This window comes from Aedes aegypti, chromosome 2, assembly GCF_002204515.2.
Source record: "Aedes aegypti strain LVP_AGWG chromosome 2, AaegL5.0 Primary Assembly, whole genome shotgun sequence".
NCBI lineage: Eukaryota > Metazoa > Arthropoda > Insecta > Diptera > Culicidae > Aedes > Aedes aegypti.
Window position 1 is genome coordinate 337,260,622 of NC_035108.1, and position 18,397 is coordinate 337,279,018.

Genomic DNA, 18,397 nt, shown 5'->3' on the forward strand with positions numbered 1-18,397 from the left:
AATGTCTGCCCTCTAAGCGGGCAACCCCGGTTCGGTCGGTGCCAGAAGCCCTGGCCTTTCTCTCGTAGGTTTAACTGATCGCCGATCGAATCGCACCGTTACACACTGGTTCAGAATCCGGAAAACATGCGTATATAAGCTTTTGATGTCTGAATGTGATTGTAGAAAGGTGGTGTCTTCTGAAGAGTGTGAGGGTTACTTAAATTTAATTCTTTCAAAATTATGATGAAACAACCTGTTTGAAAGTTCTTATAGAAAAACCGCCTAGAACATTTCAGCGTATACAAGATTAGTTTCCCACTATAGTATTCATTTTTTAAATTCTTTATTAGTGTTATTCCAAACATTTGATTCATTTCTTATATCTAGTTGTTCTATCATCACTAATTTGGTAAAACTATCATCCTAATTTGGTAAAACTAAATTAAACGTTTATTAACATTATGTTAACAATACATTACATTTCATTTGCCGTAGCAATTCAGAATTATAACAGATAAATTGATTCCACCTTTTCATATGAGAAAAAACGCTTTCAATTAACTTTATCTTATTTAACCTAAATATATAACGTACCTACTAATCATGGAAGCTCATTAGTACTATACCAGGGAAGGAGCTACAGAATCATTTTCAATTTATTTTTGACGTTAACTACGTCTTACGGCAATATACTGGGTGTCAATTGAAAATCTAAAATGTTGCGACCGTTACGAAATTATGTAAGATTTTGAATACTAATAATTCAGCCATTTACCGGTAGATTGGGAAGCATACTATAAAAGCAGACCAATTTCTGTTTCTTCACTCATTCTTATTTTGACGTTAACTACGTCTTACGGCAATATACTGATTGTCAATTGAAAATCTTAAATGTTGCGACCATTACGATATGATGTTAGAGTTTGAACTAAAGGAAGGCTGCAACTATGACAATCGACTAAAATTCAAATGCAGAAAATCACTTGGCGTAGTTAACGTCATGCGGTCGTGTCTTGTACACAACCCCCTCTGATTTTTTCTTGGTATTACAACAGCTAGTCCAACATGGCTGCATACAACATGGCTGGCCTGAAAATTTGTTTGAAGATCAAAAGCTTGATCTTAGGACAAAGTTTTGATTTTCTTTTACTGCCGTGAATCGCAAGTCAGTTCCATCTGCATTTTCATCAAAATTTCCGCTGCACTAATGAGACAACACGTTTACCTAATGACAAAAAGGATTTGATCGCAGTAACCAACGACATTTCAATGAAAAATAATACCTCAACTATTGGTACACTGTCCATTTAGTTGCGGTACATTTTTAATTTGTGTTCCTATAGCTGTGGTATCCATTGTTTTCTTATGAGATCCTCCATTATAGGAACATTTTACAGCAACTATTGGTACAAGTGAGAACAGTTAAAACAAATTCGGTGGTACTTAATCAATTTTGAAGCAATTTGAATGAAGTTTTCAACTATTTCGCATATCAACAAGGCAATACGTCGATTGGCAGTGTCGGTTTTGGAATTAATTCAATGAAGTCAGTATAAATGACACTACCGCAACTATAGGATCACCCACAATTAATAGATCACTTACCCTATATGGAAAACGAGTTTGTAAACTTCACAGCCCATTTTCTCAATGCCTACTTTTTACATATGGGACTGACTTGCGATTCACGGCAGTTAAATAAGTGGATAAAGACATTTTACATATTTGTTACATTTGGCTTAAATGCGCCTAATGTGATTTCTGGAAGCTAAATTTATATCTAGTCCAAAATAATTAACTTCATCTGACAATACATTTTAATTATCATTTATCGGATTAAAAGCTAATCATCCGAATGAAAATTTGAATAACTATCGTGAAACTAAACATTACATATACTTTGCAATTAGATTAATTGTTCGATTGTTCACTAGATAAGGGGCGTCACCCCTATACCATGAGAGGACTCATGAACGCAGAAGTTAACCTGAATTTGATTTCAATGCCCGTCCGAACACAACGCTTTCTATTGTATACGCAATGCCTAGCCGAGAGTGCATTATTTATATTAGGTATTGAAAGACCACACATTACTCGTCCGTTTGTCCATAGTTGGTACCGTAAAACGGGGTAACTTTGATAATGCGGGTAACTTTGATAGTGCGAGACCCACAACATGTTAAACGAAATAACGAAGTTTCTGCCAATCAGTTAAGAAAAACAAATGCAAAAGTAAAGATTATTAGTATGACACTTCATGTCAAAGCTATTTTCGTTGGAATCAAGTGCATTTGAGGATTTATATGCAAATATTAAAAAATAACAAGGTTTTAGCATTTTTGGAATGCTTACAAACAATCTGTTCTACGATCACTTTTCGATTAAGTCATAATGAGTTCGTCACTTATTCATGACAGCCTAGTTATATAAGAACATGAATTCGGTCTCAAATCTCTTAGCGAAAACCATTTTTACAAACGGGGACAATTTTTGTAATCTAAGTCAGAAATTTCTATACATCCATATATAGCGTTAAACGCCTAGAGGTATGCAACGCACTATAAATGTTCCGTATTTCATTCAATTTTGTTCGATTCAAAGTTACCCCAAAACAGAAAACCGACTTTCAATTATATGAAAAATAATATATCCATTTAGAATAAATCATTAGGCAATCTATCAATTGCAATCGATAGCTAGGATGCCAGTACTTGTTTTAAAAATATAAATTGTAAGTCTTTGAAACAGCACGCATAAATATTGAAGTTTTCTTCGAAAAAACTATCAAAGTTACCCCGTTTTACGGTACCTGAAAATAAAAATCTTTTTTTGAGCAAATATTGATAAGTATTTGTTTACACTGTACTGTGGATAGACCACTAATAATTTTATATCAAAATAGTGCTTATAGATTAGTTTCCAATTCTTCAGAGGACACCACCCTTCTAAAATGAAGTATAGACATCGAATACTAAAATTCGCACGTTTTTCAAGTTCTGAACCAGTGTGCGGGTTCGCTGTGGTCGTTTTTGATCTGGGCAAACAGACGCACGCCAGTCAGCCGTGGAAATTACCAGTGAAATATATGGAAACACATAAACACATCGCGCTTGACCGGCCCGTCCGGATCGATTAGCATACAATATGATTAGCGTGGGCGGGAAAAATAAACTACCGTCCACCAAAAATCATCCATCGGAGCCGATTTCGATCGGACTGTTTGTGTGAAAATTCGGCCGTTCGATCGATTGATCGTTTTTTCGGGTAAGCTTGGTTTGTTGGATCGGTGTTGAGGAAATTTTACGACTGTTTTTTCACTTTCTCGAGGGGCCTATAATTTGGCTGCCGATAACGACAGCCATTTGGTGCTCCATTTGGGGAACGCTTTTATGAACTCTTTAGATTTCGCGGAATCAAAGAGGGGGATGAAACATGGAAGATTAATGGGTGTTGCGTGAAAATGTATGTTGAACTACGTTTGGTGCTAGGAATGGTGTTTCATACGAGAACGATGGAAAATGCGTTCTGTTGGAAAATCATTACCTAATTGATTACTATTTTTAGCTATGTCTAAGATGGGTTCATTATGGATAAAACGATAATTAGGCGCCAATAATTCATCACTCTTTATATTTTATTTCATTACTCGTCGATCCAGCTTATCCAAACTGCCTCAAGCGTCGTACATTGCTCTGCTGAAGGCGCGGAATTAGTGTTATGCGATTTTTAACTAGCTGAGTCGTCAAAAACCACAACAAAGACGAATTCGAGCAGAATTTTAAATAGGATTAACAGTGTTAGCTAACGCCTGCGAACCACAATGTGTCCTAATCTTCTGCGTTGCGTGGCTTGTTCCAAATCACGAAACTTTTAATTGCTTATGAGTGTCATTCCAACCATTACATTAATTTCTTAATGCTAGTTATTTTGTGTTAGGGAATACCAGCATCCTAATTTGGTGAATCAAAATTAGTTATTAACTACATCCTGTTATCAACATATTATTTGCTGTTGTTCAGAACTTTTACAAATGAATTGACCCAGACAACCAGAAGTCGCATAACAATTTACGAACAAAGTCGTTTACTCATACAAATTGCATCACATCCGCACGGTAAATGGCTGGGCATGGCGTACCATTGGTACCTCGCGTACCTGCAGGAATAAAATAGACCCCTTTGTGCGGTCCTTAGCCTCTTGCCCAGCAACTCCTATCCCTACCTCCTCGTGGTACTGGCCGGGGTACGAGTAACCTTGGGGAAGATCGGGTAACCAACCCCCGGTGGGAACTTTGGTCGTATGCTGACAGGGAAGGGGGGGTTTGCTTTTGCAAACCTGGAGCGTCTGTACTCCACGTTAGGAGCGGCTCACAACTGCGTCTGTTCCCCATGTCAGGGGCGGCTGATCATCGTCCGAGTGCCAGAGAAGGACTCTAAGCTAAACTGCGCACTATGGCCCTCCGAACATTTAGGGGGAATGGTCCTCCGGAAATCTAGGGGGTTGGTGTCAGGCCCTGCGAGCCAGCCGTAAAAACACATCAGCACAGGAACGTCAACGAGAGAATACGGACCGGAACAATCGGCAAAGACCACAGCGACGAAAATGGACTAGCGATTGGAAACTCGGTACATGGAACTGCAAATCTCTCAACTTCATTGGAAGTACTCGCATACTCTCCGATGTACTGAAGACCCGCGGTTTCGACATCGTAGCGCTGCAGGAGGTGTGCTGGACAGGAGCATTGGTGCGAACGTTTAGAGGTAATCATACCATCTACCAGAGCTGCGGCAACACACGCGAGCTGGGAACAGCTTTTATAGTGATGGGTGATATGCAAAGGCGCGTGATCGGGTGGTGGCCGATCAATGAACGAATGTGCAAGTTAAGAATCAAAGGCCGATTCTTTAACTTCAGCATAATCAACGTGCATAGCCCACACTCCGGAAGCACTGATGATGACAAGGACGCATTTTACGCGCAGCTCGAACGCGAGTACGACCGCTGCCCAAGCCACGACGTCAAGATCATCATAGGAGATTTGAACGCTCAGGTTGGCCAGGAGGAGGAATTCAGACCGACGATTGGAAAGTTCAGCGCCCACCGGCTGACGAACGAGAACGGCCTACGACTGATAGATTTTGCCGCCTCCAAGAATATGGCCATTCGTAGCACCTATTTCCAGCACAGCCTCCCGTATCGGTACACCTGGAGATCACCTCAGCAGACAGAATCGCAAATCGACCACGTTTTGATCGATGGACGGCACTTCTCCGACATAACCGACGTCAGAACCTATCGTGGCGCCAACATTGACTCCGACCACTACCTGGTGATGGTGAAACTGCGCCCAAAACTATCCGTCATCAACAATGTACGGTACCGACGCCCGCCCCGGTACAATCTCGAGCGGCTGAAACAACCGGATGTCGCCAATACGTACGCGCAGCATCTTGAGGCAGCGTTGCCGGATGAGGGCGAGCTCGATAGGGCCCCTCTTGAGGACTGCTGGAGGTCAGTCAAAGCAGCCATTAACGACGCTGCCGAAAGCGTTGTCGGATATGTGGAACGGAGCTCAAGAAACGATTGGTTCGACGAGGAGTGCCAAGAGGTTTTAGAGGAGAAGAATGCAGCGCGGGCTGCAATGCTGCAGCATGGTACGCGGCAAAACGTGGAACGATACAGACTGAAGCGGAAACAGCAAACCCGCCTATTCCGGGACAAAAAGCGCCGCCTGGACGAGGTGGAATGCCAAGAGATGGAGTTGCTGTACCGTTCTCAAGAAACGCGGAAGTTCTATCAGAAGCTCAACACATCCCGCAAAGGCTTCGTGCCGCGAGCTGAGATGTGCCGGGATAAGGATGGGAGCATCTTGACGGACGGACGCGAGGTGATCGAAAGGTGGAAGCAGCACTACGAAGAACACCTGAATGGCGCAGAGAACACAGGCACAGAAGGTCAGGACAGCGAAGGCGATGGCTACGTCAGCACAGCGGATAGCGGAAATCAACCAGCTCCCACGATGGGGGAAGTTAAGGATGCCATTCAACAGCTCAAGAACAACAAAGCCGCTGGCAAGGATGGTATCGGAGCCGAACTCATCAAGATGGGCCCGGACAGGTTGGCCGCTTGTCTGCATCGGCTGATAGTCAGAATCTGGGAAACGGAACAGCTACCGGAGGAGTGGAAGCAAGGCGTTATATGCCCTATCTACAAAAAGGGCGACAAACTGGAGTGTGAAAATTATCGTGCAATCACCATCCTAAACGCCGCCTATAAAGTGCTATCCCAGATTCTCTTCCGTCGTCTATCACCTATAGCAAACGAGTTCGTGGGAAGTTATCAAGCAGGTTTCATCGACGGCCGCTCGACAACGGACCAGATCTTTTCCGTGCGGCAAATCCTCCAGAAATGCCGTGAGTACCAGGTCCCTACGCACCATTTGTTCATCGATTTCAAGGCGGCATACGATAGTATCGACCGCATAAAGCTATGGAAAATCATGGACGAGAACAGCTTTCCCGGGAAGCTCACAAGATTGATCAGAGCAACGATGGACGGTGTGCAAAACTGCGTGAAGATCTCGGGCGAACACTCCAGTTCGTTCGAGTCTCGGCGGGGACTACGACAGGGCGACGGACTTTCGTGCCTGTTGTTCAATATTGCGCTTGAAGGTGTCATGCGGAGAGCCGGACTTAACAGTCGAGGCACGATTTTCACGAGATCCGGACAATTTGTTTGCTTCGCGGACGACATGGATATTATTGGGAGAAAATTTGAAACGGTGGCAGATTTGTTCACCCGCCTGAAACGCGAAGCAACAAGAGTCGGGCTAATGGTGAATGCGTCGAAAACAAAGTACATGCTGGTTGGCGGAACTGAGCGCGACAGGGTCCGCCTAGGAAGCAGTGTTACGATAGACGGGGATACCTTCGAGGTGGTGGACGAGTTCGTCTACCTCGGATCCTTGTTGACGGCTGACAACAATGTTAGTCGGGAAATACGAAGGCGCATCATCAGCGGAAGTCGTGCCTACTATGGGCTCCAGCAGAAACTGCGGTCAAGAAAGATTCACCCCCGCACCAAATGCACGATGTACAAAACGCTCATAAGACCGGTAGTCCTCTATGGGCATGAGGCGTGGACTATGCTCAAGGAGGACTTGCAAGCTCTTGGGGTTTTCGAACGCCGAGTGCTAAGGACGATCTTCGGCGGCGTGCAGGAGAACGGCGTGTGGCGGCGAAGGATGAACCACGAGCTCGCTCAACTCTACGGCGAACCCAGTATCGTGAAGGTAGCTAAAGCTGGAAGGATACGCTGGGCAGGGCATGTTGCAAGAATGCCGGACAACAACCCTGTAAAGATGGTGTTCGCCACGAATCCGGTCGGAACAAGAAGGCGTGGGGCGCAGCGAGCTAGGTGGATTGATCAGGTACACCAGGACCTGGAGAGCGTGGGTCACAGTCGAGGATGGAGAGAAGCGGCCATGAACCGAGGGAATTGGCGAAATATTGTTAGCGAGGCTTTATCAAGATAATTGATGTAAAGCCAAATAAGTAAGTAAGTATCACATCCGCACTAAATGGTGAATGAAATCATTTCATCGATAAGTTTCCTCGCATAAAATGCAATTTTATGAGTTCATATGTACATTTTTTTTTCGTTCCGTATACTCGTACAAAGTAAATCGGATCAATCCGTAGCAGCTGTCAAAAAAAAAATGTATTCATAAATAAAAACGCGTAAGAGTACAGATTAGTTCGCAATAAAATCTACATACTCGCATAGCATGCTTTTTTTCGTCATATAAAATATGCACGTATATCGCCTTCCACGTATAAGACACATTCCACGCACATCTACGCCAAGATATCAAAATTAAAACTCTGAAATATTTCCAAAGCTATGCAGAACATGAAAGACAATATGTAAAACTGTACAAAAAACATAAATTTGATTGAAAATACCGTAAAAACATTCCTGAAAAGTTGTATAAAGTTGATATAATTTATTGGTGACCAATTGAGACATTTAACAACATTTTTATAAAAGTCCTGTATCATAGTTTATCAAGTGTAATATGACTGTTTAAAAGGTTAACAAGAAGATATTAGATGACATTGTTATGTGCGGGTGTAATTGTTTCAAACGAATTATTGGTTTTATGAAAACGTATTTTTTCAAATAGTCACATTATTATGGTGTCGCGTTACGAAAATTGCCTAATTTTTGACATTGTAAAATAAATACTTCTTATAGAACTCTTATATTTAGGATTCTCTTCCTACTCGTCAAGATACGTGTTTTCATAAAAAAAAAGTTTACGAATCGGACCATTCTTCGAAAAGTTACACTAGGTGCAAAATTATGGTGTCGCGTTACGTTAATTTTGATCGTAAATTTTCAGGATGGAACTACAAATTTCAAAATGCTTGTTCTCAGCAATGCTACAACCGATTTTCGAAATTTTTGGCTTTTACTAAAAGGCAATAGTTACACTAGCTTTCAGCGTTGGTGCCACCCCGCTGAAACCCTCCCCGTTTTTGTGAGATGTGAGTATGTCTTTTTCTTCTTGTTTTTCACTAAAATCTTATCAAGTAGCTCTGGTTTTTGAATGAACTAGTAGGCTTGTGACCCAAATCTTATCAGACAAGTGCCGAAGAGCCGGAGAATACTTGACTCCGATGGTAAACAACGTGGTTCTCCGGTGGATAATCCGGAATATTCGTAAAAATGGTCAATTCATGAAAATAATCCAATTCAGCAGTGTTTTTTTTTTCAAACTCATCAGTATTCCTTATTCTAGATCGCAGTAGAATATTTGAATTGTTAATCGAACGGCCTCAGGTAGATCCGGAACATCCGTAAAAATGGCCACTTCGTGAAAATCATCCCAGATCACTGCGGTTTTTTTCAAACATATCAGAAATCAATTATCAAACATAATGGATGATTGGGATTGTTCATGGATATAGGTGGCCATTATGAAGCTCTAGGAGGATCTGGAGCATCCGTAAAAATGGTTATCTCGTAAAAATTAACTTAAACAAACGTAGTTTTTTAAGATCTTACGGATGTCTTGGCATGACATTTGTCGATGTTGACATTCATCATTTATGTTGTTTAATAATGAATTTGATTAATTTTGCAATAAACTTCAGTGATCAAGGTGGTCTTTAGACACGAACAATTCAAATAATACGTGCATTACAAATTATATACATTCTATAATTATGATTTTTGAGGTGTTTGAAAAAAAAAAACGCACGATGGTCTAGGATGATTTTTACGACCAATTTTGCGGATCTTCCAAAGGGAGTTGTAGTGGTCACTAATGTCCATGGGCAGTTCCAATAATCTAATACGTTATATAATAAGGATTTCTGATGAGTTTGCAAGAAACTGCTGCTGTCTATGATGATTTTATAAATTGATATACAATATGCATAAAAATGGATATTGCGGATTTTACAGTGAAACAGGTTGTTTACCATTAAAGCCAAGTAGTCCCCAACAATTGTGAGGCTATCTTTTCACTGACCGACACCTTTCTGATATGATTTGGGTCGCTTCTTAAAACCAGAGCTATTTGATCAGCTTTGTTCAAAAAAGAAAAAAAAAAACACTTTTTTTATCTTTCACAAAAACGCGGAAGTTTTCAGAGGAGTGGCGCCAACTGGTAAAACTATTTTATTTCAATGAAGCTGAAATAATCTGTTTGAATAATTGAGGAATTGAATTTTATGAGTTAAAATGTATTCACAGTTTTGACTAATAATCTGATCTAATGACTCCTCTGTGCAACTGAATTCCATGATATTCAGATCACTAATTTGGAATCATAAATGTCCTTAACAATTTTGCTAAAACATGAACCTCAAAATACTGTATGGATACGTTGAAAAATTATTGGCCCAATATCAGGTTGAATTACACTCCTGTGGGGCACAATTCCGTATTCCTTGGTAAATAATAAACATCTACACACGTCTTGTCCAGCTGATTAAAAAAATCGAATATACATCGGATTATTTTTCACTAAAGATCAGTATTCTCACAATCTTAAGGTTTATCTTAAGGTTTAAAAATATTCTTTGATTTGAGTCACAAAACGGGATTTCTGTAGATTTTAGTATGAAAAATAGCTTAAAATGTACATTAAATTTATATAATCTCCTGGTTCAGACATAGCGTGCTACACTCTAAACTCAGACCCTTAATATCCTCTAGAACGTAGTCGGAAACATCATATCCAAAGAAAATCAAAAAGACACTTAAAAAATTTTACTCAAAAAAAAAGTGCAATTACCCCAATGTGCAGCAGCTCTACAGATTTTTCGGTCCATTATTAGGAAGCTATTATGGTCTTCTACAAATTTCTGAAACAATATTTATTCTTAAAATACTTAAAATTTCTTTTTAGTAATTTTACCCATTTGTTAGATCCATTAACTCCACTGTGTTATTGAATTTCAGGTACTTTCGACAATCATAAACATCTGCTAGTCGACTTCACCGAAAGCATACTTTTTAAAGTATATCGTTGAAAGGTTTACATACCGTCAAACGGGGCTACTTTTGATTCCGGGGGCTACTTTGGACACTCACGTTTTTGATTTATAGGTAGCATAAATATGAATCTGAGCTATTTTGTATCTTCAGCACTTTTGCTAATCAATACATGCTCTACAACAAGATATATTTTTTTTACAATAATAGGATAAACAAGAAAATATTTTTAAAAGTTCCTAACACATATTCACAAGGAACATAACATTTGCTATGTAAACATTGTATGAGTTGTTCACATATCATGGAAACTTGTTGGGAGCGTTTAACGGCTAACGATTCGTCATGTTTCATAGAAATGTGTAGTAATTTTATGTTAAAAATTGTTTTCTTACAAAAATAATTGATCTAAGGTCTTAATTTTACGACTTTTATTTCATTTTAAAGTGTTGTTTTGTGTATTTTACAACACAAAAAAATGAACCAAGGATGCAAAAAAGTCAATAGTCATAAAAATATATAAATTTCAATACGTATAAATAGTAATCTCACAACATATTCCTTTAAAAAAAATCTTGATCATATTTTACATGAAGCCGTAGTACAAAGCAATTGCATTCTTCATCTGCTAAAAATAAACAATCCTTAAGTCATTTCAAAACTATTGAGAATCAAAATACTTCTGACAAAAGTAAAATTTAAATTGTTTGTGATCTTGCGAAACACTATTCTTGTACTTCATGCATTGCATTTTAAATAAAAATTACTCTAAGCTACATGAAATAATGGAATCTTTCTACATATAACATTAAGAATAAGAACGAATGTTGATCTTTATTAATCAGACCTTAATAATCGTCGCAGTACTTGGTAGTTGCATCATTCGTTTGTATCAACTTAAACAACCAAGCATCGGTAATTGACAGTTTCATTTAAATAAAAATAAACTTTAAATTCCATGCAGGAATTAAAAACTAAGAATAGCATGTTTTGTGGAAAAGTATTATATAAGTATCAGTTTTTTGCACTTTACAATTTTCTTAATTATGTTTATCAACGAACACGTTCAGTAACATCATAATAGACGATAATCAACAGAATGAGTTCAAAATTTATGCGAAATAATCAGTATGTTATCAAATCGTATTGCTTTCGAAAAATGTCCAAAGTAGCCCCATTTTTGTCTAGCAAGGCTTGCTCTCCTTTACTATCCCCAAGACCTCATTCTTGACGATAGGAATGACGACACATGTTTTGATGGAAAATCGTTGTTTACACGTGGGAATAGCCTACCTTGTTGTGTCTACCGTGTTTACTACGCAGTTCGCATCGCAATTGCTCTTTTCCTTAGCAACGCTTGTTCCAAAAACCTTCGCTAGAAAAATGATTGCTTTCAACGGTTTGTCTCTTCGACATTTTGTTCCGTTCGAAGTTTTGGGATTCGACGTTTTGACATTCGATGCTTTGGGATTCGACGTTTTGTCTTTCGACATTTTGTCTCTAAACCGTAACTTCCACCTTTCCCGCAACTGACCTCACCTCGCATCTACTGACTGCTTAGATTGATGAACCTCCCTTCAAGGAATCTTGGATTTACTGTTGGTGCAAGGAGTTTAAATTTTAATTAAAACTATTTATTTCGATAATTTTTTAAACAAAATCGAGCTGTTTATCAATTGTAATTAGATTAATAACTCCTGACCGGTATTTAAAAATAAACAAATTTCTGACGATTTATTGCAGAATAGCCTATAAAAGCCACTTGCGCGACTATATGGGACTAGAGGGAACTTACTAGAGGGAACAACCCCAGACAACCAGAAGTCGCATAACAATTTACGTAAAAAGTCGTTTACTTGCGCGAATTACATCACACGCGCACAAAATTGTGAATGAAATCGTTTGTTTGGTGAATTTATTCGCATATAACGCTATTTTCTGATTTCGTCAGTGCATTTTCTTTCGTTCCATATAAACGTACAAAGCAAGTGGTATCAATCCGTAGCAGCTGTCAAATCAACTTTGTTATCATAAATAAAGTCGTATAAGGTGACAAATTGATTCGTAATAAAATCTGTCCACTCGCATTGCATGTAATTTTCATCATATAAATTATGCACATATATCGCCTCCACTTTTGTACGCATAAGGACTTTTGACGACATCTTATACGGAATCTTTGCACATATAAGCATCGCGTAACGCAAAAGGTGATTTTGTTATATGCACATTCTGGTTGTCTGGGACGACCCTGATGCTACGTTCAGACTAGAGCTGATATTACGTAATATAGGCTATCTTGATATCAAACGTCATAGTTTTTATATCCCGTGAATACAAGATGTAAGATTTCTGATATCAAGAGAGTCTATACTACGTAATTTCAGCTCTAGACTGAACTAGCAAAAGTTTGACCTTAGTTGCATAATCTATATTTCTAGAAGAGCTACAACAGTTTAACAGAAATAAATACCACACAGTGAACTTTCAATATATTGGCTACAATTTTGCTGAACAAACTTGTTTCAAATATTTACCAATTTTTAATTATAACAGTTTTTAAATTGGTTGTCTTAAACGAACTTTTCAAATTTAGTGTAGGGAAAACTTTGCTGGCTGAAATACACAATATCGATACTTTTACGACTGGCATACTTTATACCACCCATAAACTTAAATTTGCTGAAAAATACACACTAAAATATTATCCGAAAACTGCCCAAATGGGTAATATATCCATAAACTGCAGTTTTTCGCAAAACTAAGTTAAAACGTTAAATTTGGTTCATTTTTTTCGCACGATCAATCATATTTCACTAAAATGAAAAGTGGATGTGGATTGTGGATTTAAAGCAATTTTCAAATAATTCCATGAATTAATATATGACTCGAACTTTTGCCCCCCAAGGGGACAGAATTAGTTGCCAAACATGTATGCAAAAACTAATAAAATAAGGTGGGGCAAAAGATCGACCTGGTGTAGAATCGATTGTTTGGTATAATCAATTATGCTTTTCGGCTATGCAGTCTTAATTTTTACAATGGTCTATTTATTTGCCCGCCGTTTCGACACATGAATTATGTATTCCTCAGGGGGTACTGTAATTCAATGTTTATGTTAAGTGTGTTTTACATGTTTAGTTGTTGTAACTTACATTGTTATAGTTTGCTTGTTTAGACAAAACATAGGACTACAAACGAAAGCAATATTGTAAGTTACAACAACTAAACATGTAAAACGTTGTGGATGAGGACGTAGACTTTTATTTTTGTTCATGGTAGCATTATGTGAATATTTGGAAATGGACTCCTTAGATTATACAGCGTAACAAAAATTACATTTTTGCGTGTCTCAAGGATTAAATTGTGTGTCACTAGTAGATTTGGGGTCGCTGAATCTGATGTCGCTCTCAAAAATGTTCCTGCATGTCATAATTTTCAGCTACAGGTTGCCAAAGTTGTATAGAACACTGGTTCAATTGATGTTTACATGAAACTTAAAGTATGATTAATCAAACTTTGTTGTGATATAATCCAGCAAGCAAGCAAAATAGGACTTAAACTTGTATTTCAGATATAATTTAGCTGAAATTCCACGATAAAATTTAAATTTAGTAATTTTAGTACAGTAAACTTTCCGTAACTAATAACGCTAATTATGATTTCTTTTCTATTTTTTTCCAGCCACACTACGGACACTGCCCGTCACGACCTGCACATTCACGACCACCTGCACACAGCCGATCTACACCACAACCCTCTGCATGTAGCGGATTTCCACCACGATCTGCATCACGATGTTCACCACGATCTGCACCATGATGTGCACCACGATATCCACCACCATGACGTGCACACGGCACATGATCTTCACCACCACGACTTGCACCACCCACATCACACGGTGGCCGCTGACCACCTGCACACCGAAGTGCACCACCACGACGTAGTCCAGGGCCATGGGGATCACCTGCACCACTCACACCACGATGTGGTAGTGGCCACGCCCCACGCGTCCGGCTTCTGGAAAAAGAGCTTCATCTGGAAGCCCCGTTGGGTGAAGTCCTGGCACGAGAAGAAAATCTACGTTCCGGTGTGGAAGCACGTTTGGGGTCCGGTGCAGATGACTGAGTGGGTGCCGATCCCGAAGCCTCCGCCAGGTTGGCAAAAGCATTGAACGTGTGTCGGTCGGAAGACGGGCTTACGTAGCGTTACGCTTTCCAAGAATGCGTAGTATTTGAATTAGATGTATTTTCTTGAAAGATAGATAAATGCTTTATAACAGTAGCTAGTAGATGTGATGAACCTAGCATTATTTATATGTGTCGGATGTACAAAAATAAAATAGGATTTTAACATGTTATCTGATATTTTTCTATTCCTTGAAGAAACACACATCTATGCGAATTATTTTACAGTAGGGTGCCAGTAACCAGTATGATTTCAACCTGTACTATAAGAGGAAAATAGAAAAGAGCGATGGAATTATTTGTTGAGCATGAAACGGCTTGAGCTACTATTGGTACACGAGTTCGAGTACTTGCACTAGTGCTCCAGTAGTAGCCATTCGGCAATAATACAATGAATTTCAAACAAAATTGCTTTTTACATAGGTTTAACATTTTTCCCTAATAGCAGTAACAGAAATCTTTCGAATGAAGCATCAATATCATTTCTGAGACTTTTCTTCATTTTAATACATCTATTTAAAAAACTGCTTCCATCAGTTGATCCACTACTGGAACACGACGGCAGCTATTGGTGCATGGATGCAAAATTGTCGTAAAAGCTTAATTTTTTATCTGACTTTTTGATAGATAAAAAGCTGAAATTTTGCAAATCGGCTAAATTTGAGGCGATCTATCCATAAAAATATAACGCATGATCTTCTTCTTCTTCTTTCTGGCGTTACGTCCCTACTGGGACAGAGCCTGCTTCTCAGCTTAGTGTTCTTATGAGCACTTCCACAGTTATTAACTGAGAGCTTACTATGCCAATGACCATTTTTGCATGTGTATATCGTGTGGCAGGTACGAAGATACTCTATGCCCTGGGAAGTCGAGAAAATTTCCAACCCGAAAAGATCCTCGACCGGTGGGATTCGAACCCACGACCCTCAGCTTGGTCTTGCTGAATAGCTGCGCGTTTACCGCTACGGCTATCTGGGCCCCGTAACGCATGATATTTTTATCGAAAAATATACGTTTTGTTCCATAGTCTCAAATCTTTCAATTGAAGCCAAAAGATCATTTTTAGAACTTTTCGTTATCATGTTATGATTTTTTTTTTTGCATAGGTAACCCACTTTTTGGCACCGGCACCCTATTGCAAAATTATAGTTAGTGTAGAAGTACTAATTATGGCAATAGTGAGAACAAAACAGAAATTTATCTTCTCGTTCCATGAGCATATGCATGATCATTGATGACCGTACAAATCGTAGATGCTACTTCGTGATTGACCAGAATAATGCAATTTGCACAAAGAACCGGAAGACGGAGTTTGAAGTAGCTCTTCAGTGTATAATATCGATAATTCCAAATATAATGAAACCAATAACGGTGCCGGCTACGTCGTTACGGTCATCATGAAAGGGAGGGAATGTTAGTGTGACATCCATTGTTACGAAATTCCGAATATATCTCTCTTAATGGTGGACACAGGAAGGAGTTTCTGTTAGTGAGAAGGTTTCAAAAGTTATGTAATCTGGATTCACCTTGGTGATTGATGCGAATCATGTAACTTAAATTTGAAAACTTATTTACTTGAAGAAAGTTTTTAAAAAAATCTTAGAGGAGTTGTACAAGGTATTTTTGGAAGATCTAACGTTGAGAAATACATAAACCCTCATGGTGCATTTTTGTCATTTTTGGATAATTTTGCATAAGGACTGTATCGGAAAGAAGTTTGAATCATTTCAAACATTGGCATTAGTATTAAGTAATTCGCACAAATTCGTAGGTGGTACAGGCCTAGACCATAGCATGAAGGTTGTCTCCTTCCCGTCCTCTACCAAAGTCAGTGCTTTGAGATTGGTCCCTGACTCTTAGACAAGATTGACTTGTCCTCCAACGGTCGAAAGCTGTCCTGTCGACGTCCTTGCGAATGCTATGGAAAGTGAAGGGATCATTGGTTGAACGCCTACTTTAAAAAGATACAGAGAGCTCTATATCCTCTTATAAATGTTACGGCTTATTCTTCTTCTTTCTGGCATTACGTCCCCACTGGGACAGAGCCTGCTTCTCAGCTTAGTGTTCTTATGAGCACTTCCACAGTTATTAACTGAGAGCTTACTATGCCAATGACCATTTTTGCATGCGTATATCGTGTGGCAGATACGAAGATACTCTATGCCCTGGGAAGTCGAGAAAATTTCCAACCCGAAAAGATCCTCGACCGGTGGGATTCGAACCCACGACCCTCAGCTTGGTCTTGCTGAATAGCTGCGCGTTTACCGCTACGGCTATCAAGGCGGCTTATTGTGGAGTGTAAATGGGAAGGGTAAGGCAACACAACACGTTAGGTAGACGTTCTGGCAAACATGTGATTAATAGTGGCTGAAGAATGGAACAAACTCACGTCAAAGCGCACTCTCTCAGCAAAAGGTGAAAAACCGAAAAAACACACTTTTATTCCCAAGACGCGAAATACGAATCCACGATTTGAATGGGCTTCGGAAGCGTAGGGGGATTAGGGGCATAATGAACACCCAGGGTGAAATGGAAACCCCCTCAATCTCTGAGAAAATGTATACTTCATCAAAAGTTCATGCACTGCATGAAATCTGTATTGCATTTGAAATGTTTGACGGTAAAAAAAGTTTATGATTTGCTTCAATTGTCCTTTGAAATTTGACTTTAAGTTTTTCTCTGCTTCAAATTGGCATATAAGCAAGGCGGTAGAAGAATCTAATTTTTGAGCAAAATAGCGAACCTAGAAAGGTTCTTTTTAGCTCTTATGATAGAGGGAGAGCCCTTTTACACATCGGAACGACTGACAGATATTAAATATTTTGGAATCATTAATTTTCATGCAAGTGTTCATTTTGCCCGATACCTTTTTACCAGCCTTGTTTTGGACCTAATTTTCAATCTCACTTTTCAGACAAATGACTTGATTTTTATTACCTTGCATGAATGTAGCACGTCGTACTAATATCAAACTTGAGAACTAGCCGGGAGTGATTTGAAAAAAATGTCATTGTATGGTCTTAAAAAAGCATTTGCTTGATGTGTCCATTATTCCCCGAATTCCCCTACTCAGTTGAAAACATATTGAACAGCCCAAAAAAAAAGTTTAGTCAATATTATACACAATTTAATGATTCTAAGAGCTGCATATCCTTCACAAACAATATACTGGTTGTTGTTAAGAGCATAAAATGTAACCCTTAAGCGTGAAAGTTGGTCATGACAGGGTTTCAAAGATCGGGAAAATTGTTTTGCGTTTGCTTTTTTTTCCATTTTAAATTTTTAAAATACTTGTTAAGTGTTATATAATTAACATAAACTTTAACATAGCTGATGTTTTCCCATAATTCTTTAGATAGAATATTGAATCACTAAAAATATTTAGAAAATCGTGTTTTGGACATTTTTTTTTGAGGAACTCATATTTTCAATAAGCTGTGAACTCCTAATTGTGAAGATTTGTCAGAAAAATTGAAACAAAAGAATTCATTCAGCTTGGAATCAAGCGCCTTTACCCAGTGAACCACGTATCGTAAAACAATAAACGTACAAAATCGCATATTCGCACGTCAAAAATCAGAATCGCACAATATGCCAAACCAAACGTACTGAATGTCAACACAACTTGTATAATAATCTTCACCAAGATCCTCACTACGATTCATTAACGACAATCTGTTTTGATAACAGAACATGTCGCTAATAGTGCAACATAGAAT

The 18,397-nt window shown here is 38.8% G+C and overlaps 1 protein-coding gene across 3 annotated transcripts in view; it reads left to right on the forward strand.

The window, feature by feature from the left end:
* LOC5576438 (histidine-rich glycoprotein) overlaps positions 1-14,851 on the forward strand; it is a 47,152-nt gene extending 32,301 nt beyond the window's left edge. For all 3 annotated transcript variants that reach the window (XR_002500744.1, XM_021846058.1, XM_021846057.1), the window contains one exon: positions 14,173-14,851. Coding sequence is in view for 2 of the 3 variants with exons in the window: in XM_021846058.1 (XP_021701750.1) it covers positions 14,173-14,665 (493 nt within the window). In the remaining variant the exon portion in view is untranslated. The remainder of the gene's footprint in view (positions 1-14,172) is intronic.
* The last annotated feature ends 3,546 nt before the right edge of the window (positions 14,852-18,397 follow it).